At 42.0% G+C, this 27,462-nt stretch overlaps 1 protein-coding gene across 9 annotated transcripts in view; it reads right to left on the bottom strand.

Moving 5' to 3' along the window:
* The window catches only part of ABCC9 (ATP binding cassette subfamily C member 9), a 122,074-nt gene that overhangs the window by 59,256 nt on the left and 35,356 nt on the right, over positions 1–27,462 (bottom strand). For all 9 annotated transcript variants that reach the window (XR_010592909.1, XR_010592910.1, XR_006174092.2 and 6 more), the window contains exons 8-18: positions 26,120–26,305; positions 20,516–20,680; positions 19,506–19,661; positions 17,004–17,138; positions 14,723–14,885; positions 13,951–13,991; positions 13,149–13,291; positions 7,409–7,517; positions 5,621–5,731; positions 4,609–4,681; positions 3,036–3,141 (exon numbers count right to left, since the gene is read on the bottom strand). Coding sequence is in view for 6 of the 9 variants with exons in the window: in XM_008165722.4 (XP_008163944.2) it covers positions 3,036–3,141; positions 4,609–4,681; positions 5,621–5,731; positions 7,409–7,517; positions 13,149–13,291; positions 13,951–13,991; positions 14,723–14,885; positions 17,004–17,138; positions 19,506–19,661; positions 20,516–20,680; positions 26,120–26,305 (1,388 nt within the window). In the remaining 3 variants the exon portion in view is untranslated. The remainder of the gene's footprint in view (positions 1–3,035; positions 3,142–4,608; positions 4,682–5,620; positions 5,732–7,408; positions 7,518–13,148; positions 13,292–13,950; positions 13,992–14,722; positions 14,886–17,003; positions 17,139–19,505; positions 19,662–20,515; positions 20,681–26,119; positions 26,306–27,462) is intronic.

Here is a 27,462-nt window from a genome sequence, read left to right as displayed (position 1 = left end):
TATTATGTGTTGGGGGGGGGGAATATTTCTGCTTACAACCCCCAGTGGGCTAGTACGGCTTCTGCTACACATGGGCAGGAAGAAGAAAACTATTGAGCTTGAAAAAGCTGCTTTTTGGGAAAATGATCAAACAGATAAATATTCAAAGAATGGGCCATGCCATTTTGATCACTGTGGGTGAAATTCATCCCTCCTTCCACAGACAAAACCCAAGGACATGAGCTTTGGGTGGGAGAGTTGGGAGAACAGAATTCATCTCTAAAATCACAGGCCATGAAGTGGGTTGCAGCACATCCTCTCCACATCCACCTTCCCAAACTAGGAGCTGCAAGAGTGGCTGCTATCCTACAGAGCCCCCTATACCGGGATTCTCAGACACTAGTTCTGCATGACTGTGGGTCCACTGTAGGGCCCCCCAGCCTCTCCCAGCAGCTTTCTCCTCAGTTGCCTCTTCTCAGCTAGTACAGAGCCCCCCCATTCAATTACACACAAGGGATGTGGACAGGGGTGAAAGCAACTTAAGGGACTTACCGGTACACAGGGCTGGGGTCCTGAACAAGGTGTGTGTGTGGGGGGCTTGGGCAGAAGGGGTAGGGCCTCGGGCGGAAGGGGCGGGGCCTTTAAATCCCCGGGCCCTTTAAATCACTGCTGGAACCCGAGGGCTCCCGGCTGCCGCTGCTATCCTGGGGCTCTGGCAGTGATTTAAAGGGCCCAGGGCTCCGGCCGCCACTCTTGCCGGTACACCGTACCAGACCATACCAGCTTACTTTCCCCTCTGGAGTGGGTATCTCATCCTGCTTCCATAGATGTGAATTCCAAAAAATCCAACCAGGAATATCATCCTCTACTTACTCTGTGCTGGTGCTCAGCACAGGTCCTTGAACAAATCAGATTCAATGAGATTTTTGGCATGCCCTCCTCTACATGCTACCTGTAGCACGGTAATGTGAAAATTGTAAAGATCAACCTACTTAGGTTTAGACATTAATCCAAAACTAGAATATGGCTTTGTTCTTTAGCTTTTTGAAATACCCCATCCCTTTCATTTATCCTTGTTTTCTTTGGTGGGGATAGAGGAATTTTTTCATAACCATTTCATAGGTTTGAGTAGCACTGTGTGAAACATTACTAGTCAGCAAAGCCATCTGATGAAACATACTTCCAAAGCATGATGTCATTTCAAAGTGTCAAACGATGAATGCAGTTCACATCTTTTTTCTCCGTTTGAAGATAAGATCAGTAGTCAGTATATAAATGCATATCCCGTACTATAAGAAGATATTTGATTATTAGTTAAAAATAAAGATGGTCCAGAGACACAAACTTTATGTCCAGCGCTTTCTCCAAATTTTTCCAACGTCTTAGTATGACTGGATCCAGGGTTTTGAATCAGCCTATTTTAAAATGACAAGGCCATCCACAAATTTTGGATCCAAATCAGGATCTGAACTTTCTTACAATTTGTGTCTATTCAGATCTGTTTCAAGCCATAAGTGGTACTCACCTTAAGGTGTATTCCAACTTTTTGGTGTGATAAACAATTCAAATACACCACAAAGTTGGTCCTATACATCAACAACCACTACAGCCACAGGATGGAGAAACAAATAAGCGGAGCCGGTCAAAAAAAATTCACTGAAATTTTGAATTTTCAAAAAACGCATCAACCCCTAGTAATACAAAGCTACAAAAATGTAAAAAAGTTTTGAAAATGTCTGAAGCAATGCTACTGCCACTGGTGTCACTGTTTGCTAAGGCAAATTATAGACCAATGTACCTGCATCATGACAAGTCTGAGATGGAATGGACATGGAAAGAATGCTCAGCGGATGAAGATCACACACCAGCGGTGAAATCCTGACTCCACTGAAGTCAATGGCAAAATTCCCATTGGCTTCGGTGGAGCCAGGATTTCACCCCAGATGCATTACACTGTACTGCATAGCACATGTTTTACACTTAGAGTCATGGGCAGTGGGTGAACCCCTCATTCACAGAGGCTAGCCCTCTGCCCCCCCACCCGAGGCCCCAGCCTTACTCCCCCTCACACAACTGAGGCCCCGCCTCTAACCCACTCCCCCTCGCCTGGAGCCAGAATAGCCCCGAGACTCTGACTGTGGCCTGAACTGCCCCGAGTTGCTGGCCAGCCTGAGCCCTAAGCTCCGGGTCATGGGCCCAAGCTGAGCCCCCACTGGCTTCTGGGGAGAAGTGGAGTAAGGACGGGGACTTGGGGTGGAGTGTGGGCAGGGCCACGGCTTGGGTTTGGGGAGGCTTAGCATTCCCTGGCCTACTATACCCGACGCCCATGCATAGAGTAATCGATTCTTTCCATTTAGGTCATAAAATAAGGTCAGTGTATTTGAGACTAACTACTCAACTGGTTTTAACTATATTCAGATTCCCTTTCCATCCCTTCCTTCAAGCACCATGCTGTAAATCTACCACTGGGGCGGGGTGAATTTTTCAGACTAAGAGCTTATTTGATGAAAAATACAGTTTTGGTCAGCCCAAGACTATTTGTGAATCTGACATGAATAGTTTCAGCCTTTCACAAAATGGTTGGAGAAGGAAGAGGGGTGGTGATAGAGGTGGTGCTGGTGGTGCTGGTTGCTGTGTCTCCTTCCCTTTCTCTCTCCCCAGTACCCCAAATAATATTTAGCCCAGTGGTGAGGGCACTGAGGTGGGATATAGGAGACCTAGGTTCAAATTCACACTCTGGAACAGACCCAAAACAGGCTTTCTCAATTCACCAAAAATGCTGAAATATTTCAGATTTGGTTCAACCCAAAGCATTTTTTTAAAAAAATTTCAGAACTGCCATTGAACTGAAAAATCAATTATTTGCCCAGCTCAAGCTCTCACTTTCTGTCACAAATGAAACAGCACCAGCTGCATCACAATAGATCTGGTGTGAATGTACTGGTAAAGGCTTGCAGGGAGGATTTTGGATGATGATTTAACATGTTCTACATTTCTTATTATGAGGTGTTGGTGCTTAAAATTAAAACAGCAATTAGAAGCTATTGGAAACTTACTTGTTCCAGAGAACTTTTCCTTCCAGAGTCTGCATCTCACCAAGTATAGCCAGAAGAAGTGAAGACTTCCCACAGCCAACTTGACCCACAATCATTGTCATCTGACCTATAATAATCATAAACCAAATAAAGGAGAACCAAATGATAGAACACTAATCCAGTTAAAAATTAAAAATAGCTTGCTGCAGTTGTTGCTACCCTTTATATTCTGTGAATGGAAATTTCGCGTGTATCCACCTGTGAGCTAATTTTGAAAGAAAAGGTTCAGGCATACAGTATCTCCATGATGTAAGTGTAATGTATAAACCTACTGGAATATATATATTAAAAAAAACAACACTGAGTGATTTATTGAGAGACCAATCTTGGGAACCAAAGTTTTATAGTAATAATTATTAAAATTAATAACAATACCCCAAGTTTCCTATGTGGGTTTGCCTTGCCAAATTGTGTGTGTGGGGGGGAGAGGGGATTTTAACACCTCTGGCACTTTTTAATAACTATCATTTTGTGTGATTAGCCTGTTTAAAATTCCTCTCAGTACTAGCCTTAGATATGCTGTTGTCTGTTTTTTTTATATACACATGCACTGATGGCCAAGTAGACCTATTTTTTTGAAACTTGCAATTTTTTTCATTATTAGCCATATGTTTCAAACAAACACAAGGAAGTGCTTCTTCACATAATGAACAGTTACCCTGTGGAATTCATTGCCAGCGGATATTGTGATGGCCAAAACTATAACTGAGTTCAAAAAGGAATTAGGTAAGTTCATGGAGGGTAGGTCCATCAGTGTCTATTAGCCAAGATGGTCAGGGATGCAATCCCATGCTCTGGGTGTCCCAATGCCACTGACTGTCAGATGTTGGGACTGGACGATAAGGGATGGATCACTTGATGATTGCCCTGGTCTATTCATTTCCTTTGAATCATCTGGCATTGGCCACTGTTAGAACACAAGATACTGGGCTAGATGGATCATTGGTCTGACCCAGTGTGGACATTTTTATTTCTATCCATTATTTTTTCGTTCTTTGGAGTTATGATATAGTTCCATGAACTAGATTTCTTAACCTTTTACATCCTTCTCTTTATATTTCTTGAGGTAACACACACACCTTCTGGGTGTGGTGTTCTGTCCCACCTAGTGGCACCAAGACCACTTAGAGAGCAATTAATGAGTCTGCTCTACAGTGCTGGCTAACAAGCAATTGGCTTTTAGCTCATCCAGTACACGCGCATGCACTAAGCTCCAGAGGTCCTAGGTTCAACCCTGCACGCTGACAACTGGGGGCTGTCGGTGTTACCTTGACACCAATCTGTTCACGTTTATTTTTTGGGTGGAGTAGTGGGGGCACACAACCTAACTTGTTCCAAGATGGACCTTGATAAATTTATTAATGTGATCATATGACAAAGTTGCCTGTGATGGCAGGAGACTGGACTCGATGACCCACGAGGTCCCTTCCAATCCTATGTTTCTTTGGGCTTTGGACTATGTATGCAAGGAATGGTCATTACAGCAAATACACAGTTTCACATGGTTAGCATTTAAGGTGCACATTAATCCTACCTGTTGGGATCCTGATGTTTATATTGGATAATGTGGCTAAGCCACTTCCCCATGAAAAATATCCATTGGTAACCTACAAAATAATTTCATATATTAGAAGTGCAAACACCTCAATAAATAATTTACAATTGTTAGTTCTGGATTAAAAGGAAAAGATCACTTTAAAAAATGTGATAAAACATATTCAAGTATGGTCCCATGAAAAAGTGCAAGTCAAATAAGGGGAGATGGCAAAACAACGCAAAGATTATGAAGGAAAAACAACTCGTGCATATATTATATGAAAATCCCTTTAATAAAGGGACAGTCTCCAGGTAAAACTCATGGGCCCAATCACCTCTTGCAGAGAAAAATCCATGCAGCATTATATCAAGGGAAGAGATGGAGCACACAGAGTATAAACAGGATACTCACAAGGTTTATAGAGGACAAAAAAAAGTAGACACTGGGGCCATATTTTGTCTTTGGATTTGTACACTCCCTTTGAAGTTAACAGGGCTATGGGCTATTCTCCCTCACCCAAGAAGGGCATCCATAGGCAGAACTTGGATCAAAGGGCGTGTTTGAAACCTGTGCATCTATTTAGTCTGAATCTAGTCAGAACCTGTGGGAACAGTTAGTGCATGTTCAGACAAAAACTTTACCCACATCAGCAATGAATGTGAAAAATGACCTTATTGTACAAAAGCTTTGAGTCTGGGAGTGGGCTAGCAGGGGGAACTAAAAGAGGAACCTATAGTATATTTGATCATGTGGTTCTTGTTCTTTCAGAATCACAATATCACTTGCTACTGAGAAAAAATAGAGGCATTAAAGGGAACTGATGATTTCCAGCAAATAGCCTGTTGTAAGTGTATTTTGAGCACACTTTTATCCAAGTATTTTACACCTGATCTTGCAGTGAAAGATTTGCTTTTGGAAGGACTGCAGGATTTGGGCACTTTGTTACCAGTTTACTCCAGATCATGAGGCTCCCCTCCATGTGAAGAATGAATCCATGAATTCAAACTACCTTGATTGCAATATCATCTGTCTCAAAGGGACGTGGCTGTCTCCTCGGCGGCTGCTCATAGCTGTCCAGCTGATGCCTTAAGGGCTGTTTCCTGTTTATGGCTTTGGTATGCTACATGAAAAAGCACAGAAAGAAGAGAAGTTGAAATTCTCATAAGATGACAACATTCAGGTTCCTTTGAAACAAAATAGCCTGTTCCCTTCCCTCCTACCAATCTAGGTCAAGAGAAGAACATGTGAATAGTAACAGGGCATTTCAACATGTGTTGTAACAAAGGGCTGGGCGGGCGGGGGGGGTGGGGGGGATCAATCCAAGATACACAACTTCAGCTACGCTATTCGCGAAGTATCTTGGATCGAATTACCTGGGGTCCAGACGGCGCGGGATCAATGGCCGCGGCTCCCCCGTTGACTGCACTACCGCCGCTCGCTCTGGGGGAGTTCCGGAGTCAACGGTGAGCGCGTTCGGGGATCGATATATCACGTCTTAACGAGACGCGATATATCGATCCCGGATAAATCGATACGGCGGGTAGTGAAGAAGTACCCAAAGGCACAACACTGTGAGGAGCTAAGTGTCTCTCACAAGGGGCTGAATGCCCTCAACTGCCTCTGAAGTCAGTGGAGCCTCTTCAAATCCCCCCATTTTTTATACTATCTAATTTAAACTTCTTGTCAGCATCTGCAGTGCTCTACATAATTCTGCCCCATCCCTCCTTATCCTTCTTTGTTAAATTCAGTGTTGCTCCTGGTCCTCTTCAAATCTACCAAGCATCACCCTCCCATTTGTCAGCTTAGCTTCTCAGTCACCTCTGTAACTTCTTCCACATGACCATTTAGGCATGGTACAACCTTCCTGAGCTTGTCCGCAAAGCTCCTACTCTGTTTCAGTCCCTCTTAAAGACCCACTTTTGCTGGGCTGCTTACAGAGAATCAATCTGACTTCTACATACATTGCTTAGGCTTGGTCTACACTACCCCCCCTAATTCGAACTAAGGTACGCAACTTCAGCTACGTGAATAACGTAGCTGAAGTTCGAAGTACCTTAGTTCGAATTAGTTCAAACTTACCTTGGTCCACACTCGGCAGGCAGGCTCCCCCGTCGACTCCGCGGTACTCCTCTCGGCGAGCTGGAGTACCGCAGTCGACGGCGAGCACTTCCGGGTTCGACTTATCGCGTCCAGACTAGACGCGATAAGTCGAACCCAGAAGTTTGATTTCCAGCCGTCGAACTTGCGGGTAAGTGTAGCCAAGGCCTTATTCTTTCCTCTCCCTCCCCCCATAATTTTTGTCTGTCTTTAGATTGTGAGCTCCTCGAAGCAGTGACTGACCCTACTTGAATGTCTGGAAAGAATCTGGCACATCATGGGTGGTAAAGTAAAGAAAGAATGCAATACTTGTAACAATATGAAGGCTACATGGGATATTTAGAACAATAAACTAAAACTGAGAGGGCCAAGTCTGAATGCTACATCAATCAAGTCATTTCTTAATGTTTTTCTTTTTTATTAATGCTTAAGTAAGAGCAGGGACCTGCCCTGCTGTAAAAACACATAATGTCCTGAGGAGCTCACACCCTAAACAGGCAAGATAGGCAAAGGATAGAAAGAAACTGGAAGCACAGAGAGATAAAATGACTTCCCCAAGTCAGACAGTTGGTGAGTGGCAAAGCCAGGCTCAAAACCCAGGCTCAAAACCCAGGTCTCCTGAGTCCCAGGTCAGCAGCCACTCCAGTTGGCCATGCTGTCTCCCACTTTTTGAGCTGCCATGTCAGAAAAGAGAACTTACAAGTCCTGTATGCTTCTTACAGGATTCATAGGTCACAGAGCTTTCTGCACTTCTCCAGCTGTCATCTCCAATCTCATCACTTATGAGAAATTCATTCAGCTTCTGTACGCTTAAAAAAAAAAAAGACAATGAGTGAATGCCAGATTTCCTTGGGTAAACTTGTAATGATCTGTGCTCCGATCACCGGATCAGAATACTCAAACTTCATGATTGCATGGACTACCTCCACTCCCTTTTGGATTCCATAGCAGCCTTGTGGCAATTATTTGCATGGAAAAAAGAACCGTATGAAAGTAGTTAATGCATTTTCAAACTTTATTTTATTGCAATAAGAGCAACTGGAAATGAGGAGAAGAGCTGACACCATGTGACTAACCAGCTCTCTGCAATCCACCAGCAAGAACTCTGTGGCTTGCAGAACGCATGCTATTCTTGCTATGTTATTCTTTAAAAAAAATAATCTGCATAGTTACTCATTAGCCTTTTGGGGCTGCCTCAGTCTTCACTTCACCCCAGGGGCATGGAGCAAAGGGGAAAGCCCAACAAACTAGTGAGAGAAGCGTGGCTATGAAAAGCCCTTTACAGTATATCCAAATCCAGAGTTTATCACCACACAGTGTGACAGGAGCCTCTTCAACAGGCAGTGGGAAGAAGCTGAGCCAACTCCATAAGGAATGGACACACTAATCAATGTAACTCTTATTATGCGAATGCACTAAAGGAACATGCAATGACATTAACCTACTGCCTTAGAAGGCATGGGTCAAAGATTTATTTCAGCCACAGTCAAAAACTCTTCTGCCACCAGAGCTATGCTAATTCTTAAAGTGAAATAACTGGTCTGGCCAAAGTATAAGCACTTATTCATATTAGGGACAAGCGCTTAATCCTATCAATTTATATGATTGATGATGGGGGAGTGGCCAAGCACACATTCCTCGTGCCTCTGCACTTGGGAGTTTCTAGGTTCATGGGAGAAAGATGATAGGAAATAAATTTTCCAATGGATGAGGTTTGTTTTGGCAAATAGGGTCTTTCAATAACGTCCTTTGGGGTGGCTAAGGATAGTAAATGAAACACACACACCATGGGGATATTAGGACAGCACTAAACATAGCACAGAGGGAGGAGGAGTGATGGGGAGGCTAGAGTGATTTATAAAGGGGCATGAGATTTTTCCATGAGTCCGAAATCATTTTAAACCCAGGAAAAACCTCTGATGTGTCCCTGCTCCCTCTTCAACAAAAACAAAACACGGATTATTTAATTTGTTAGTGAACAGAGTGCTGGTGAATGGTGAGGGAGGGCTCAGAAGACTAATGTCCTGGGGTTTGTTGTTTGTTATTATTGTTATCCACCAAACAGAGGCAGCAGCAACAATACAATACTTTGCCAGAGTGCCTCAACCTAGACTTGGAGGGACTATGTATGAGGGTGGGAAGTTTAGCTCAGTTTTCAGATCCTGTCAGTGCATGGCATCTCTGTCAGCAAGGGTGTCAATTTGTGCCAGCTGTGGTGGTTGTTTTATGATACGTACACCTGCGTAACTACAATTCCTTTCACACAGGCCACTGCAGAATCAACAGAGGACAATACATTTCAGTCTCTTAACCAGCAAACTAGAGAGGAATTGCTCAGTCACCCACCACTAGGGGCGCTGTTTTGTCAGGCTATATATTTTGGGAAATGTCATACTTGAATCATGGCAAAGTTTGATAAAATCACAGATTTTGTGACTTCTATGATTTTCCACTAGTGCTTCTCCGTAGCGCATATGGCAATTTCCTGTTATATCCTGGACAAACCTCATTGAATTAAGTGAAACATATCCCCACAGTATGCCAACATTTGTATTGAATTAAGTTTAACTATTTTAGGAGTTCTTTGTATGAAAAATGCAAATGTTTATGTATTATTGTGGGATTGTATGTAATGCCTCTATGGGGAAGACATGGCTAATATAATGAGAAGTGTTATGAGCTTCAAAGGACTATTTGAAACAATGGGTTGGACAAGAATGAACTTTTCAAGTTAAGTGGGTTTCCCAGGAAATCTCTAGGAGTTGTTTGCAAATGTACCCCTTGGTTATGCAAGAACTCAGCCTTTTGAATCTTCACCCTGAGGAGGGGACCTTTGTCTGCTGATCACCAGTTAAATGAGGACAAGATCAGAGGGCCAAAGTGTATAAAGGAGTAACCCACAGATTCATGGGAGTGCTTGTTCTGAGCCAATGCCGTCAGGAACTTGTAACCACAGAGAAACAGTCTGGTGGGATATGAAGGGCTGACTCCTACTGGAGCCCTTGTTGGAACTGGGGTGATTTCTGGTAAGCTTATTCGCATGTTTGTAGGTTCTTTTTAATATATTTTCTCTGTAATGCTTTCATCTCCAGAATAAATGTTCTTGCTTTGAAAAAGCTGTGTTACCTTGTAACTGTGGGCAATCACACTGCTGATAGCTTCTGAGAAGAAAAGCAAGGCAGGCCTGCTTAGGCTGTCTGACTTATTGGGGAATTCACAGTGTAGGTAGGGAACTGTGCAGCCTGGAAATACCCTGGTCAGGAGGGAGTAACACACATATCTCCGCCCAAGAGAGATGACAGCTGCCTGTAGAGCCGGAAGCCTGAGAGTGGGTGCCCTTGGTGGACCATAGAGGGGGAAATACAGGTGCAGTTGCCCTGAACTGTTACACTCCCTCTCCTTCCACCTTCCCCACTGTTCTTCCATGCTACTCTATAACCCCACCAAGGCTTCTCCAGGCAGTCTGGCAGGCCAAGCCTCCCTCTCCTCCGTCTCTTTCCTGTAATTTGGGAGTGGGAACCCAGAGTGCAGCCTCAGCATCACAATCCCCTCAAAAAGCAACAAAGAGTCCTGTGGCACCTTATAGACTAATAGACGTATTGGAGCATAAGCTTTCATGGGTGAATACCCACTTCGTCAGATGAATACCCACTGCGTCTTACGAAGTGGGCATTCACCCACGAAAGCTTATGCTCCAATATGTCTGTTAGTCTATAAGGTGCGACCGGACTCTTTGTTGTTTTTTACAAATCCAGACTAACACGGCTACCCCTCTGATACTTGACAATCTCCTCAAAGTCACAACCTTTTCACAGAACTCAGAGCAGACACAAGTGCATCGTTCCCTGATGAGCTATCCAATTCCTTGGTGCCCACTTTGGGTCTGATTCTCCTCTCATACCAGTGTACATCAGGAGTGACTCCACTGCTATCCCTGGTGTAACATTAATGATTAGAATGGCTTTCCAGATGAGCTATTGCCCCCTGTTCATGCCAATGGTCCTTTCCAAAAAGAGACCCAGTGTTATGGACAGGGCCAGCTCTAGGTTTTTTGCCTCTCCAAGCTCTGAGAGTGCAACTGTGGCTGGAATGCTGCCCCTGGTATTGTGCCGCCCCAAGCACGTGCTTGCTTTGCTGGTGCCTAGAGCCGGTCCTGGGTATGGATAGAATTCCATCATAAAGCACAGTCACTATTCCACCCCTTGCATTGGGGAGAAATAGGAGTAGGCTGCTCTCCCCGATGTCAAGGGCCAGACCTGTTAGATAGCCATCACTTTGTTTACCCCCCAGCTTCTCCCTCTCTTCCCCTTCTAGTGTTGCTAGCCATCTGGGAGTAATTGTGGCTGACCAGTGCATGATGGGTGAGGCTAGGAAGGAAGATATGAGCTACAATCCAAGTCAGGACAGTCTGGCCTGGAGTAAGGACTTCAAGATTTGCCTCAATAATAATTTTCCAGCCATTAACTTTATTGACCATTTCCTTGTTCTCATATGATGCAGTAAAATGGAGTGTCTGGTCTTTTTTCTTTATGCCTTTTCATCATTTTGAATAACCAAGTTAAGTCCCCTTCATCCTGTCTCTTTCTCATAGACTCTAAGGTCAGAAGGGACCATTATGATCATCTAGTCTGACCTCCCGCATGATGCGGGCCACAAAAGCTGACCCACCCACTCCTGGAATAATTCCCTCCCTTGACTCAGCTGTTGAAGTCCCCAAATCATGATCTAGAGACTTCAAATCTCAGAGAATCCTCCAGCAAGCGACCCCTGCCCCATGCTGCGGAGGAAGGCGAAAAACCTCCAGGGCCTCTGCCAATCTACCCTGGAGGAAAATTCCTTCCCAACCCCAAATATGGCGATCAGCTGAACCCCGAGCATGCAGGCAAGGTTCTCTAGCCAGACCCTCTGGAAAAAGTTCTCTGTAGTAACTTTTAATATCCCATCATTGACCGTTGTTATTTCTCAGAGAAGTATAAAGAGATCTCTTTAATATAAGAACATAAAAATGGCCATACTGGGTCAGATCAATGGTCCATCTAGCCCAGTATCCTGTCTTCTGTCAGTGGCCTATACTAGAAGCTTCAGAGGGAATGAACAGAACAGGGCAATTATCCTCTGTCATCCAATCCCAGCACCTGGCAGTCAGAGGTTTAGGAACACACAGAGCATGGGGTTGCATCTCTGACCGTCTTGGCTAATAGCCACTGATGGAGCCATCTTTCATGAACTTATCTAATTATTTTTTGAACCCAGTTACACTTTTGGCCTTCACAACATCCCCTCACAATTAGCTCCATGGGTTGACTGTGTGTTGTGTGAAGAAGTACTTCCTTCTGTTAGTTTTAAACCTGCTGCCTATTTTCATCAGGTGACCCCTGGTTCTTGTGTTATGTGAAAGGGTAAATAATACTTCCTTATTCACGTTCTCCACAATGTTCATGATTTTATAGACCTCTATCATATCCCCTTCTAATCATCTCTTTTCCAAGCTTAAAAGTCCCAGTCTTTTTAATCTTTCCTCATACAGAAGATGTTATATCCCTAATAATTTTTGTTGCCCTTCTCTGAACCTTTTCCATTTCTAATACATCTTTTTTGAGATGGGGCAACCAGAACTGCATGCAGTATTCAAGGTGTGGGCATACCACGGCTTTATACAGTGGCATTATATCTTTTCTTATTATTATCTATCCCTTTCCTAATGGTTTCTTACATTCTGTTCGCTTTTTTGATTGCTGCTGCACGTTGAGCAGATGTTTTCAGAGAACTATCCACAGTGACGCCAAGATTTCTTTTGTGAGTGGTAACAGATAATTTAGACCCCATCTTTTTTGTATGTATAGTTGGGATTATGTTTTCTAATGTGCATTACTTTGGATTTATCAACACTAAATTTCATCTGCCATTTTGTCACCCAATCACCCAGTTTTGTGAGATTCTTTTGTAACTCTTTGCAGTCTGCTTTGGACTTAACTACCTTCAGTAATATTGTATCATCTGCAAATTTTGCCACCTCACTGTTTACCCCCTTTTCCAGATCATTTATGACTATGTTGAACAGTACTGGTCCCAGTACAGCCCCTTGGGGGACCCTGCTATTTACCTCTCTCCATTTCAAAAACTGACCATTTATTCCTACCCTTTATTTCCTGTCTTTTAACCAGTTATTGATCCACGAGAGGACCTTCCCTCTTACCCCATGACTGCTTACTTTGCTTAAGAGCTTTTGGTGAGGGATCTTGTCAAAGGCTTTCTGAAAGTCCAAGTACACTACATCCACTGGATCAACCTTGTCCACATGCTTGTTGACCCCCCAAAGAATTTAAATAGATTGGTGAGGCATGATTTCCCTTTACTAAAGCCATGTTGACTCTTCCCCAACAAAGCATGTTCATATATATGTCTGATAATTCTGTTCTTTATTATAGTTTCAACCATACCTTATAACGGCCTTGACTGCAAATCTAACCACGGTGGAGAGCAGGAACAGCGGTGTGACCAGGATGTGAAACAACGACAGTGATGCAAAGGCCTGGTATGGCTGCAGTGTCGCCTCATTTTGATATTCATAGGTCACAAAGGTCTGTCACATCAAAACAAGGGAATATTAGTGAAAAGGATGTCAGGCTACACAGGCTGGCTCAAAACAGGGGGAAAAACACCTATCGAAATATTTTGCCTGAGTAGAGGCTGAGTACAAACTGAATAAGGACCTCAATGTTTGGTGTATAAACATTTCTTACTGCCCAGCATGAAGGGTAAAGGTATTTCCCCAGTGCATTAGTCATGAAATTCATTTTTGTGCAAAGGGCTAGTGCAAACTTATGTCCCACTTAAGTCCAAACATGACTTATTTTGATGATTTAAATTGTCTAGGCCTTGTACTGGGCCCAGAGTAAATTTCACCCATAGACAATGGAACAGCAACACCCCAAAATACAAAGCCCAAAATAAGACTTATTCTCAAAACTAGTCTGTCCCCTTCCAGTTTAGCCACATTTTGATATTCTGTTTGGTTTCTGCGGAAGACTGAAATTAACGTTGCTTTTTGTTTGCTTCCCTTTTCACAAGTCCAAATCTCAGGTGTTGTAAATTGGGAATTGAGTTTGTTAGTGTAATACTGCTAGGCAGCCAGCAGGGACATACTAATTTACATATTGTTTCTGTGAAAAGTAGGCCCTATATAAACAATGACAGTGTTTTTAATTTCTTTTCAGATAAAGGGGAAAAATATTTTCTTACTGCAAGAACAGCTGCTATTGGGATGGCTGCATTCATAAAAACTGTTGAAAGAAATGAAATATGCATTGGACTATTTGAACTGTACAAAAATGATCTTAATATTATTTTTCAATACTTTATACCAAACCCAAGCATAGTCAGTTAAATAATATGTTAGTTGAGGACTTCAACCTCAAATGTTTCCTATCCATTAAAACTCCCAAAGGAAAACTCCTTAGCAGGAAGAAATTTCCTTCCATGTCTGACTTAGGTCTTAAATACACAAACAAACGAACCAAGAAATGTTATAGTTTCTACATTTTAGTGAATTGAAATAAAATATTTTCATATGAACTGCAGAATTATAATGTATCACAGCCAAAAATTGCTTTGAAAGAAAAATTTACTACAAATATTGGGGCCATTTCCCTCAACCCTACCTCATTACAAGGAATGTAATTTATTTTAGTTCCTAACTTATGTCTGTCCCAATCACACCTGCTGATGTTATCTCAGTACTTATTAATGTAAAATCTCATAACTAAGGTTGCAAAAAACCTTTTACAAGTTAAACAATAACAGTAACAAAATCCACCAAACAATGTCAAGCTTCCTGTTGTGTTATTTGTCATGTCTTTTATTTTCCATCTTGTTTCATAACAAAATAGCCACTACCATAAGTACAGGCATCTTGCTTCAACTGAAGTCTCAAAAGCAATTTACTATTGAGAGATAAATACATATCTAAGAGTTATGTTACAAACAATACTGCCCCTAGAACAGAATTACTTACTGGAAAGAGATGTGTAAAGTGCAAAGGTTTTGAGACTTATGAGCTCCTTGGTTCTTGTTTCCTCTACGCTAGTGCAAAATATGTGCTCCCAGGCATACAACTTTAACAACTTAATGCCTTTCAAGATCTCATTGGTTTTCTTTAATCTCTCAGTAGAATAATCCTTTACATTAAAAAAGTAAGAAATTACAAATTACAAAATTAATATTTTTAAATTATTTTTTATTAAGAATGTTTTTTCTATCACTTTTGTTCTAAAATTAGCCAAAGTATTGCAACTGGGTTTACTAATGACCTAGTATATACCTCTAAGTACTATACATTCGGAAATAATATACAATTTCATGTTCCTTGACGATTTTAGAGACTTTAAAGTCATGAGAAGAAAATAAAAGTGATTCTGCATTGAAAAAAATCAAAACTAATATATCTTGGGGAAAATAACCTGAAACCTATGTATCTAAATGGAGAACGAAACCTGGAGTGATAATACTGAAGAAGAAAAAAGATGGACAATTGGTAATGAACCAAAAATTACATTTGAGTTTGCAATGTGGTATTGCCTCAAAAAGACCAGTTTTGGACTGCGTACAGAAGATTCACATAATATGTGCTTATTTTATTGATTTATTTCAGTAATAGCCCCTCATCTGCAATATTGTGTTCATCTGTTTTGGGCACACTATTACCAAAATACATTAACAAGCTGGGAGGAATTCAGAGAAGAACAAGACAGATCAAAGGGGTGGAGGGAATTATGTCTGAAAAAAGTATAAAAGATAGATCCTCAGCCAGTGTAAATTGGCATAATTCCACTGGGGTCAATCAAACTGAGGATCAGGCCCAGATATGTTTAGCTTGGCTAACTGACAATTAAGATATGAGGGGGAGATGGTAACAGTCTAGGCATTAAGAAAATTTAAAATTAGGATAAATTTCCAGTCGATGAGCTTCATTAGACTGTAGAATTGTTTCCCATTGATGGAGAGTGTGCAATAGGGACTGATCCAATCTGAGTACGGAGGTTATTCAGAAATGCAAGAGACTTTTGGGTGGAGTGTTATACAGTAGTTGATGTGATCTATTTCAAACGGACTTATTCACATGATTTAATATTTCATTTCTATATTTTATTATTTTTATTAATTGCTGACATTCCATACAGTACATCATTTGAATTAGAAAACAATAGGCTCCATGGCATCTAAAGGACAGATAGTCAGAGAAATGATCAAGCTACTCAGATGGGGTGAAATTCATCTCTGTAAAAAAGGGTCAGCACAAGGTGCATATACCACTTTATGCCCAAGTTCAGTACAGTATTTAAGCATGTGCTTAAATGTTTTGCTGACAAGGGATGAAGTGCTGAATCAGGACCTAGCCCCAGATCCTCAAAAGGTATTTAGGCTCCTAACTTCCACTGATTTTCATACAAGTTAAGATCCTAAATACATTTGAGGACCAGGGCCTAAGTCCTTATTTTCAAGGCTTAAGAAAGACCTGAGTAGTTCATAAGCTTTGTGCTGGCCCGCAGCGCAGGAGTGAATTTCTTCCATGCAAATTTAACTCATCAATAAATGGTCTCATGAGTGCCTATCTTGTTAAGGAACTCCCCATTCTGTAGAACTTCAATCACAATACAGAAGTATTCTGCTAAAAGTTAGATATTTCTTTCTCCTTCCTTTCCCCAACGCGTTCACTGAACATGCCTTTGATGTCATTGTTATAGGTGAATATTGGAGGAGAGGGTATTCAAATGATCAGAACTCTAGTAATCAGGAACGTCAGCAAGAATGTAACTCTGTGTATTGGTTAACAGCAGCTAAAGAGTGTAATATATATTGTATTTAATGCACCTCTTAAAAAACAGTTGAAAATGTTACCATTGTACAGTTTCCATTGTATTACATTGAAATTATTTGTTGGCAGCCCAAAAATAAATAAAAATTTAAAAGTCAAAATTAATTATGTGGTTCATTTAATTAATAATAAACATTCCCAAAAGATAGTTCTTAGTTTCCTATAAGTAATAATACTTTGTTCTTCTATAGCACCTTTCATCTGAGGATCACAAATAACTTTGCAAACAACTTGTGAAGTAGGCAAATATTACTACCCTTATTTTACAGATCTGGAAACTGAGGGACAAAAAAGTTAAATGGCTTACCCAAATTTACACAGCAAATTATTTGAAAAACCAGGAATAGAATCCAGAACTCCTGATTCCTGGTTCTCTGCTTTAACTACTGGACCACAGGCATCACTAAAATAAATTACTTACAAGAGTGCTCTTCTGCGCCTCAGCCAACTTTGTAGCTATGAAATACTGTATTGGAGCGAGCAATACAATAACAGCAGCACCAACCAATGCACTTACTCGAAGTAAGTTATACAGTAGGATCACGCCCATTATGATCTAAGGAGGAAAAAGGCACATAGGAAAAGGAATACATTTCAGGACCCCTACAAGACAGCAATGCGAAAAAAATCCTCTCAGACTATATAGTCAAATAATACATAGAATTTGCATGAATTTAAATAAAACCTCACTTATAATTGACTTCAGAAGTTAAGTTTTGAAATTCTAGGGGAAGTTTCTACAAACCTTTATTATCATTATTTATTTGTATTGTGGTAGCACCTACCTACCCAAGACATGGACAAGGACTCCAATGTGATAGGTGCTGTACAAACACAGAATGAAAAGATAGTGTCTGCCCCAAAGAGTCAAGCATGCAGTAACATATTAGTGACATATTAGCTCTGGAGTTGGTGGGCTTCAGACGCGACTGGCCAGGGGCTGGGCGCAGCGTGCGTGCTGCTGGGTCCCTGCAGCAGGCCCGGGCTCGGGAGGTTCGGGCCCGGGCGCCAGAGCTGCAGCCGCAGCTGCTGAGCTTGGCCATTGGCCGCTTCCTCCCCCCTCGGCAGTGGGAGCTGCAGCAGCGGCTGCTCCCGAGTCCTGCTGCCCAGAGGGGGAGAACAGTCGCCGCCTGGCCCCGCGGGCCGCCCCCCTACTCTCTCTACCGCCCAACTGAGTCCTGCCTGCACTGGGACCAGGCTGGACTCTCACTCACCCCAGCCTTGTGCTCCCCCTGCGTCTCCCGGGCCTCCTTCCAGAGCTTGTGGGGCGGGGGGGGAGGGGCACAAGCACTTCCGGGCTCCGGAGCATTTCCTTGTTTGTCCAGTGTCCCGACCATACATCGGTCGGGACGTGGGACAAACAAGGAAATATCGGGACGTCTGGTCACCCTACATACAATTAGCCTGAGAGCAACCAGCAGTTTAATTAACAAAGACCAACTGAAAAAACCTTCATATGGTAACCCCTTTTGGACAATTCTAAGCCAGCCTGGATTTGAAGCAGTGATTTATAGGTGAAAATGTCTATGTAGTTACTAATCCCTTATGCCAGGGATGGGCAACCTTGGCACGTGGCCCGCCGGGGTAAACACCCTGGCGGGCCAGGCCGGTTTGTTTACCTGCCGTGTCTGCAGGTTCGGCCGATTGCACCTCCCACTGGCTGCAGTTCACCGCTCCAGGCCAATGGGGGCTGCGAGAAGCGGCACAGGCCGAGGGATGTGCTGGCCGCTGCTTCCCACCGCCCCCATTGGCCTGGGACAGCGAACCGCGGCCAGTGGGAGCCACGGTCGGCCAAACCTGTGGTCGCAGCAGGTAAACAAAACCGGCCCGGCCCACCAGGGTTCTTACCTGGTGGGCCGGGCCTAAGGTTGCCGATCCCTGCCTTATGCCATCCAGATCCTTTATTGTCTGTTTTTTCATCATACATTCTCTTTGATGACCCTGCTAAAAATAAACAAATGACAAAAGTGGATGTTCCCTTTATTATTATGGATGACTTATATAGTGCCATGAATTTACATAGCGTAGATCTAATTTACCAAAGCTTTCATTTCTGTTATTTTTCCTTGACAGCTGTTAACAATACCTATAAATTATGACCTACCCATCCCCACTTAGAAGCCCAAGAGTAAATTTTTCAAAAATATCTTAGGAGCCTAAGTCTTATTGAAAGTCAATGGGACTTAGGCTCCTAAATTGCTTCCTCACATTTGAAAATTTGGCTACCCCAACTCTAATATTGTCTTTCCTTCCTTCTGATTCATCTGTTCTTCTGCTGTACACAACCCAGATTGGATTAGAACCAGATGTTTAGAACTAGAAGTTTATGATAACTAGTGCACCCGTTTAGTTCTCAACACTCAAATCAGTGTTCCTTTCTGTGGATCACTAACCACACTTTCTGACATTATAACACTCGACATACCATACCTTCTTTGCAATACAGGATCACAGAATTAAGGGCCAAGTTCTGACACTCTTCACTCTTGCCCCATAAAACAGCTGCAAATGAATTCTGCAAAACCAGCAATATTTTGGTCCATGATAGCTGCCTTCACAGATTACTTGTGGCAGTTGTGGAATAAATATGAGCAGAGGAAGGCATACAGGGCTGTGGGAAAGACAGGTAATCCATTCTAAAATTCACAGAGCATTCCCCTGGCTTGTAAATATTACCCAGAAAAATCTCTTCCCACTGGCCTGCAGCGATACTACTTCACAGCCTTTGGAGGAGACAGTGAACAGCAGTTCTACCCTTTAGTTCTCCTCCTGGTCACAGCTCTTCATTTGTAACTATAGTCCAATGGTATAATTTCCACTTTTTTGTTTTAAATAATTTCAAAGATGTACATTGTGTTAAAAATATCTTCTGTTTTCCAGGGGGTTTTCTTCTAAAAATTAGGCCCTTACTTTGATGCTCTACCTGAACGGGCATAGCCCAGAGATTGGGACACAGAAACAAGAACCACATCAGCTGATTTGTTTCTATGGCAACCAAGTTATTGATCTGTCCCAAGGTCATCTCTCCCATGGACAAGTTGGACGTGGAAAGCCTCAGGATCTTATTGTATATCATTGCCTGGAGAGAGGAATAAAGTACAGTATATAAAGTTACAATAGCAACCAGACATTGGAAATGTCAGATCAGAGATTGTCCAGTCACCCAGTTCCCAGAGAGAGAGATTTTTGAAAATAGAGGTTAAATAGTAGAATTATTGCCTCAATTTTTTTGTTACTTCTGCAGCCATTACAAGCAGTCCCACTGGGTCAAACATCTCCATGGTGTGACTACACAGACCTCATTCAGCAGCAATGAATTTGGCCTGATGGGACTGTTCTTCTGAGCAAGGGCTGCAGGAGTGGTGCTCATATGAGATCAATAACATAACAAAAATGACAACAGAATGTAGAGAATAGGGATATGGGACAAGAAGGAATACAGCTTATTTTTGATGAAAAAATATAAATAAAGCTTAACATAAGTTCAGACAAATCTAAAATTAAGAGCAATTACAGTAACTGGCAGGTAGAAACCCTGTAATTATAAAATGAATTTCTATTATGTTTTCTATTAAGTTTTCAAGCAGTAAACAGTAAATAAAGGCAAGCTAGGCTGAAAGTGACCTGGTGGAGAGCATTTTATATAGCCAAACAGGAGACCTGAGTTCAGGAGAGATTTTGGGACTAGACTCCCAGAGCAGAATATAGGGTTTGGAGTAAAACAAAGGTTTTCAGTCTACAGCAGAGGCAGTTTAAAACTAGCAGGGCTCAGAGCTGCAAAAGCTTTAAGCTCCAGAAGATATTGTGGTACCAATCCTCAGCTGTGGTTAAACACCACACAGATAAAGGACAAGATAAGCGAAAGAATAAAACGTGGAGCCATCACTAGGGCATTTTACAGCATGCCGATCTCAGAAACAACATCTTACTCACCAGTAAGGCACCTCGCAGGTTGATGCCGGTTTCTATGGTAACATAATAGGAAGCCTGCAGAAACGTCCTCTGCAGGATAAGGGCCAGGAAGAGAAGAACTGCTAGGACATAAGCATTTTTGAGAAAATCCTGTGAGGAGAGGTATGAAGTTGATGTCTCGTTAGACTAAAAAGAAAGAGAGAAAAGAAAAGTTTTTTAGACAACTATATGTTGGAAAGATGCTCTGTTATTTGGACATTGGAAATCAGAAGATTGTTTTCACAATGGCACAATAGGATTAATAATACTGTAGCAAAGCCATGACTACCTATAAAACCACAGTTCTGACTATGTTGCATACTAGGACCACTTAGAACTTCTTTGCAACCATAGGGATAGAACCCAGATGCTCCTGTTCCCAAAAGTACCCAGGCATTTAACATGTGTGCTGAAGGAGGATTGCTCTTAGCAGAATAGAGACTATGAAAGACAGTTCTGATTCCAAACTGAGGGCAACAGTTCAATTACACATTCAGGCAGTTCATTGCAATGCCTAGCACCACTGATAGATAAAGCCAGAATACTGAGGTCCAAGATCCTGGCACTCAGGGTCACACCTGCCTTCATGCTGAGTGAATTGGTTGTTGATCTGCTTCTTGGGCCAGAGAACAGGTATAGGGAGATGAGCACCAAATCAGCATGCTCAACACAAAGGCAGTGTTGTCAGCTCTTGAAATTTTATCATGGGTCTCATGACATTTGGTGCTTTTCTTAAGTTCTTCAAATTCTCCAGGTCTTCAAAATTTTGTGCAAAAAAGTGCTTGCATTTTTCACTGAAAAATCAAAACATTTGAAATGTTTTCAACTGGCTCTAGTGGCTTCCTTTTTCTCCCCTTCCTCCAGAGCAGAGATAATTTGCACCAGCCTTAGTCCTGGCATGGATCATGTCCGCCTCTGCGCCTCCCTAGCTGCATCGGCTGGTGCACTGGGGAAAGGAAGAGCCAAAGCTCCCCCAGCCTGCTTGCCTCCAACCCTCTTCTGTGGGAGGGGAAGTAGCATCCCTACAAGGGCTGCTTCCCTCCTCCGCTACACTGTGATCCACGATGTGGGTAGGCCATGCCAGGGAGTAAGGGAGTGCCTTACACCACCTTTTGCCTTCCATGAGCAAGTATGTACCACAGAATACACTATGGTCTTACTAGAGGGATTTATTCGGGGGGCGTGGGACTGAGTCTGGAGTTACAGTGAAAGAATCTGTAGGGCTGGAGCTGAAAAGAAAGGGCGGGGACAAATAGTTTCTTATTCCTCTGTGGAACTTGTTCTAAGTGTTCCATACCATGGGGCCCAACACTCTGACCACTGGATGAATGCACCAGGCACAGGTGACATATTTAGATTCAGCAGATTGCAAGCTTTCCTTTTATAAACACCTCAATGGATCACAGAGCCATGCAGTGGCACAAAAAAAGATGGTTGAATGATAATTTTCCCCCAATTTTCTTCAAACCATTAGCAACACAACTTCAATTTAAAAACAAGCATGAAGGTCTCTGACGTCTGCTGGATGTGAAACACAGGGCTTTGTCTTCTGGCAGCAATGGGCAAGTCAGGACTGGCAACATTTAGCAGAGAATCAATAACTGCACAACAGGTACCGACAGGGTTTTATTTTTCTTCTAAACCCTTGGTTTCATTAAGTGAATAACATTGTTCATAGGGGTTGGGTTGACAGTCCTGGAGACTCAGGCCTTTTAATTATCCATATCCCAGATACAGCACAGGCAAACAGCAGTGCAAGCTTTCTTGTACTATCCCACCAATGCACATCCTAGGAGGTAACAGAGTAGTTTATTCACCAGGCCCATTTTGCCCTTGACATCTCTGCTGCGTGTGGATGATATTTTCTTGGCTGAAGACACCTACCCACTAGAAATAGAAACTCATTTCACATAGACCACATAGCAGCCGACAGAAGATAACTTTTATTATCTTGGGATGGTTATTGATATTTTATGTGTATTTTATGTAATTAATTTCCTTCCAGGAATACAAAATAAGCAAATAAAGTCTAAACCTACAATCTGACTGTTAGAGTTGGAGGAACCATTCCGAATAATAAAAGAATAGATCTGCTGAGCCTTCATCACGCATGGGACGTGAATGCCTCACGAGGATGAAAAGACTTTTCTTTAACTCATTTTGTTTGCATTTTCCCATTTTCATGCTTTTCTGTGCTGCTCGGTTTCAGCCAGGAAGGGAAGTGAATGTACCAAAATACTGCGAGGAAAGCTGTTCTTGTGGTATTTCTGATCCAATGGAAGCAGGATGTCCTGGAACTGTGACAAAAAGCCTGTTCTCATGAAATTTCCATTCTGATTTCCAGATGAAAGAGGTTTGGAAAAGTATGAATCCAGACCATATCTCCAGACCCTTTAAGGTTCTCTCGTCACTCATGATTATTGTGCTCTGCTATTAGATTGCAGGCAAGAAGTACTCTGCTCTGCCCATGCTGGCTTATTTCAGTCCCCCCATCCACACCCCATCGCATACCCATTCCCTTGACATATGCAGTTTCTCACCAAAAGGGAGGAGGATTTTGTGGTTACAGCACTGACTGACACCTGAGAGATGGGAGTTCAATTCCCAACTCTACCACAGGCTGCCTGTATGACCTTGACCAATCTATTGAGGGCCAGATTTTCAAATGTATTTAGACATTGAAAGATGCATATAGATGCCTCATGATATTTTCAGAACTGCCTAAGCACATTTGGCACCTAAGTTCCATTGAAGTCAATGGGAGTTAGGCACCTAACCTACTTATACACTTTTGAGAATTCCACTAGGTGCCTATCTGCATCTTTAGGAATGTAAATACCTTTGAAAAGTTAGCTCTTAATTTCTATCTGTGCCTCGGTTCTCTATATGTACAATGGGGACAATAATACTGTCCTACCTCAAGAGGGGATGTGTTGATAAATGAATTAATGTTTGGGATGTTCTCAGATAAGAGGATGATGGGAGGGATAGGAATAAGAGCTTAATTAAAATTGGTAGAGAATTTAAAAGAGAAACAAAATGGCAAGGGCAACGGGGAGTAAGTTTATCAAAATCCATTAATTAAAAGTAACTGCGTTTTGAAAGCAGGCCAAGAGTCACTGCGCCAATCTGACTTCTCTGGCAGAGGTTTCAAGTTCTCCATTTATTCTGAGTTACCCTTAAATTCCCAAGCTTCAAAAGATGTTTGCCCCAGACAGCATTAATTAAAATGACAGAAAACGAATACATTTAAAAGAGCACAGAGAATGAAAATGGGTAAAGACCTGTGGTTTCCCAAATTTAAGAGCTAAAGGTTATCACTTCCAAAGGGAAACACCCCGTTCTTTGATTGTGCAATAAAACCAGAATTTAAGGATCTAAGGAAGAAAATGTACTTTGACTTTTGACTCTGTGGCTCTGATCCAATGCATTAAGGTTCAGTGAGGACAAAGAGCTTTATTTAATAGCTCTTCCACTCTTGCAGTGACTAAATGACAGTCTGATGCAAAACACAAAGTACCAGTCAAAAGATATCATCATGGCTGAAAGAAGGCTGAAAGAACTGGGAAGGCTGAAAGAACTGGGTTTGTTTAGTTTGGAAAAGAGAAGACTGAGAGGGGACATGATAGCAGTTTTCAGGTATCTAAAAGGGTGTCATAAGGAAGAGGGAGAAAACTTGTTCACCTTAGCCTCTAAGGATAGAACAAGAAGCAATGGGCTTAAACTGCAGCAAGGGAGGTTTAGGTTGGACATTAGGAAAAAGTTCCTAACTGTCAGGGTGCTTAAACACTGAAATAAATTGCCTAGGGAGGTTGTGGAATCGCCATCTCCAGAGATATTTAAGAGTAGGTTAGATAAATGTGTATCAGGGATGGTCTAGACAGTATTTGGTCCTGCCATGAGGGCAGGGGACTGGACTCGATGACCTCTCGAGATCCCTTCCAGTCCTAGAATCTATGAATCTATGGTTATACAGCCCAGGAGCAAATGTTTGAGATGAAGTGATGACAATCAAAGGGTATGTTTTAAAGGGAAAATATTATTCCATTACACCTCCATTTTGCCCATCCAAATTCTAAACACAGACTGTGCAAAGTCTTCCGTCCATCTCTTCTACTACCAGTTAATAAGTAATTCTTTTCTTAAAGAAATCTATCCTTACCTTTCACTAATTTTCTGGTAGTTGCTATTTGACAGACACTTGCTTTATGATAGCTATATGATAGCAATTGTTCTATAGAATATATTCATACAGCATTCACAGTGACAATTGAAATTAGATGGGAGCTACCAGGCAAATAGACATTTGCCCTTCTATAGCTTTTCAGCAGGTATAATAAAGTACTTTGCACTGCCATAGTCTTCCATCCAAGGATCTCATAATATACACAACAATTAATGAATTATGCCTCAAGCTAATATGAGATGAATAAATACGATTATCCCCATTTTACCTGTGAGGGAATTAAGGCACAGAAGTGTTAAGGGATTGGTTTTTAAATCACCCACCACTGTGAGGGCAATCAGCACCTCTGAAAATCAGACCCTAAATGGCTTGCCCAACGTGACAGAGTGCGTCAGTGGCAAAGCCAGGCTTAGAACCCAAATTTAAAGCCTATTAAACTGTCTGCTGTAACATTCATGCAAAGCAGGCATAAAAGAGGCACAAAGGTCCAGGCAGAATGAATTTGTTTTTAAAATGTGATAGAATATTTGTGTGTAATTCTTTGCAATGTTTGTCTGTCTCTAGTAATCATCCTTATCTTACCTGTGCTTTCCTAAAAATATTGTATGAGGGCTTGATGTGGATGGGAGCTTGATAGCTACCGAGTGTGGTAAAGCCCTTATCATTTATCGAGATTCATGGAACAGCGTGGCACTGGATATGCAACCAGCCCTTAACAGGAGTACTGGTTTACCAAGTCAATAGTTACTAAGTACCTCATTTCCACAGTCTGGACAATGGCTCAACACCATTGCACCAGGCTCCATCGACCAATATACCTCCTTTTGAGTGCCACACATTTGTGCAGAAAGGGTATGGACACTGGTGCCTTTCACTAAATGATTCGATTGCTTCCTGAACACCTGCTCCGCATGTTTGCACACATCACCAGGTGTATCTCCCCTCTACAACATGTAAAGGTTTGTATAATCAAGTCCTTCCACTCCCTTTAGTTTTCTGTCTCATGCAGAATTCAAGTCATGTAGTCTAACACTGTGGATATAACAGGAATTTCCTCTCCTAGTCCCACAAGCATTTTATCTAACCTACTCTTACAAGCTTCTAGTAGCTCCCCCTCAGCTACTTATCCAGGAGGTTGGACAGAGCCAGACATTAGCAGAGCAGTATAGGGAAGCTTGCATTGCCACTGCCTATGCTGTGTTTATACTGTGACAACAGAGAACTTCAACTTCCAAGGCTGATAATCTTCAACAAACACCCGTTTCACTTGAAAGAAATAATGAAAGAAACAAAACGGTAATCGTGCACCAATAAGAATGCATAGTCAAAAATACAGAAAGCCTCACATGTATCAAAAACTGATACCAAACAAATTATTTTAATCAATGTTGTCAACTTACTTTTCCAGTTGTGTCTGTACGATTTTGTAAGCTCTCGACTATGCCAGAAATGCATAATGGCCCAGCAAAACCCAACAGGTCAGCCAAGTAACGGAAGGTGCTGCTGAGAAGGATTGGCCGTCCAAAAGCCCTGTACATTGCTAACCATATAGAGGGAATCTTATTCGGCTGGTTTGCCACCTTTTTCTGGAAAACAAAGGAATCAGTGCACCAAGAATTAGTCTCATTGGCAGCTTATGGCAGCTTCCATTTTATTGCTCTCATGCCTGGTTGGATGCCCAAGTATTTCATGGAGGGGTTAGATTACATTATACATTATACATTAGATTAGGTAGACAGACAAAATAGACAGTTTGATAGATTTTCAAATTATCTTCACAACAAACTCACCCCAAAACACATCGATCTTGCTTATTATATTTTCCCCCCCAAAGTCATAACACTATTCTGCTTCTATGAATAGTCAGATGTAACCACAGACTGCTATTGATCATTGTCATTTGTATAATTCATTGAAGGTCTGATCCATCAAATCCTTGCTCATGTGAGATCAATGGTATTTGAAAGAGTAGAGATTATTGACATGAGAAAGGGGTTACAGGATCAGACCCAGAAAAATATGGACAACCATCCTCCAGTATGTAACACACTGAACTGTCCATCTCCTGATGTCTTCAACTCAAGAATGGATGCATTTCTAGAAGATGTTCTTTAGCCAAACACAAATTATGCTTTAGTCACATACAAGTTACTGGGCTCAATACAGGGGTAACTGGATGAAATGTAATGGCCTGTGATATACAGGAGGTCTGACTGGATGATCTGATGGTCTCGTCTGACATCAAACTCTACAAAACTATGAACCATCATTCCAAAGCACCATCTTCAAATATATGCATGTGGCCAGTTTGAGGCTATATGATAGATTTGAAAATACTTTGATCTATGGAGGAAAGAGTTTGATTCAGTGGATCTGTATCCCGCAGAGCATTTCTGCATGGTCCAGGCAGTTGCTTCTCACAAACTACAAAAGCTTATTACAACAATCTATAACCCACTAACAACTCCCACACACACCCCTCAAACTGCTTCCCCACTTCCTTTCCTCCTTATCACTGCAGGGATGTTAACGGGCCACTTCACCTTGAATCATCCCTTGAAACATATGTTAACTAATTATGCTAAACAATCTGTTCCACCTTGTATGTAGCTGTGACAATCTGAGTAAGTTTCCCAGACTTGAAGAAGAGCTCTGTGTAAGCTCAAAAGCTTGTCTCTCTCACCAACAGAAGTTGATCCAGTAAAAGATATTACTTCACCCACCTTGTCTCTCTAAAAATGCA

This window comes from Chrysemys picta, chromosome 1 (genome assembly GCF_011386835.1).
Source record: "Chrysemys picta bellii isolate R12L10 chromosome 1, ASM1138683v2, whole genome shotgun sequence".
In the NCBI taxonomy this organism is placed as follows: domain Eukaryota; kingdom Metazoa; phylum Chordata; order Testudines; family Emydidae; genus Chrysemys; species Chrysemys picta.
Note: the sequence above shows the minus strand (reverse complement) of the source record. Positions and strands in the feature narration are given on the sequence as shown.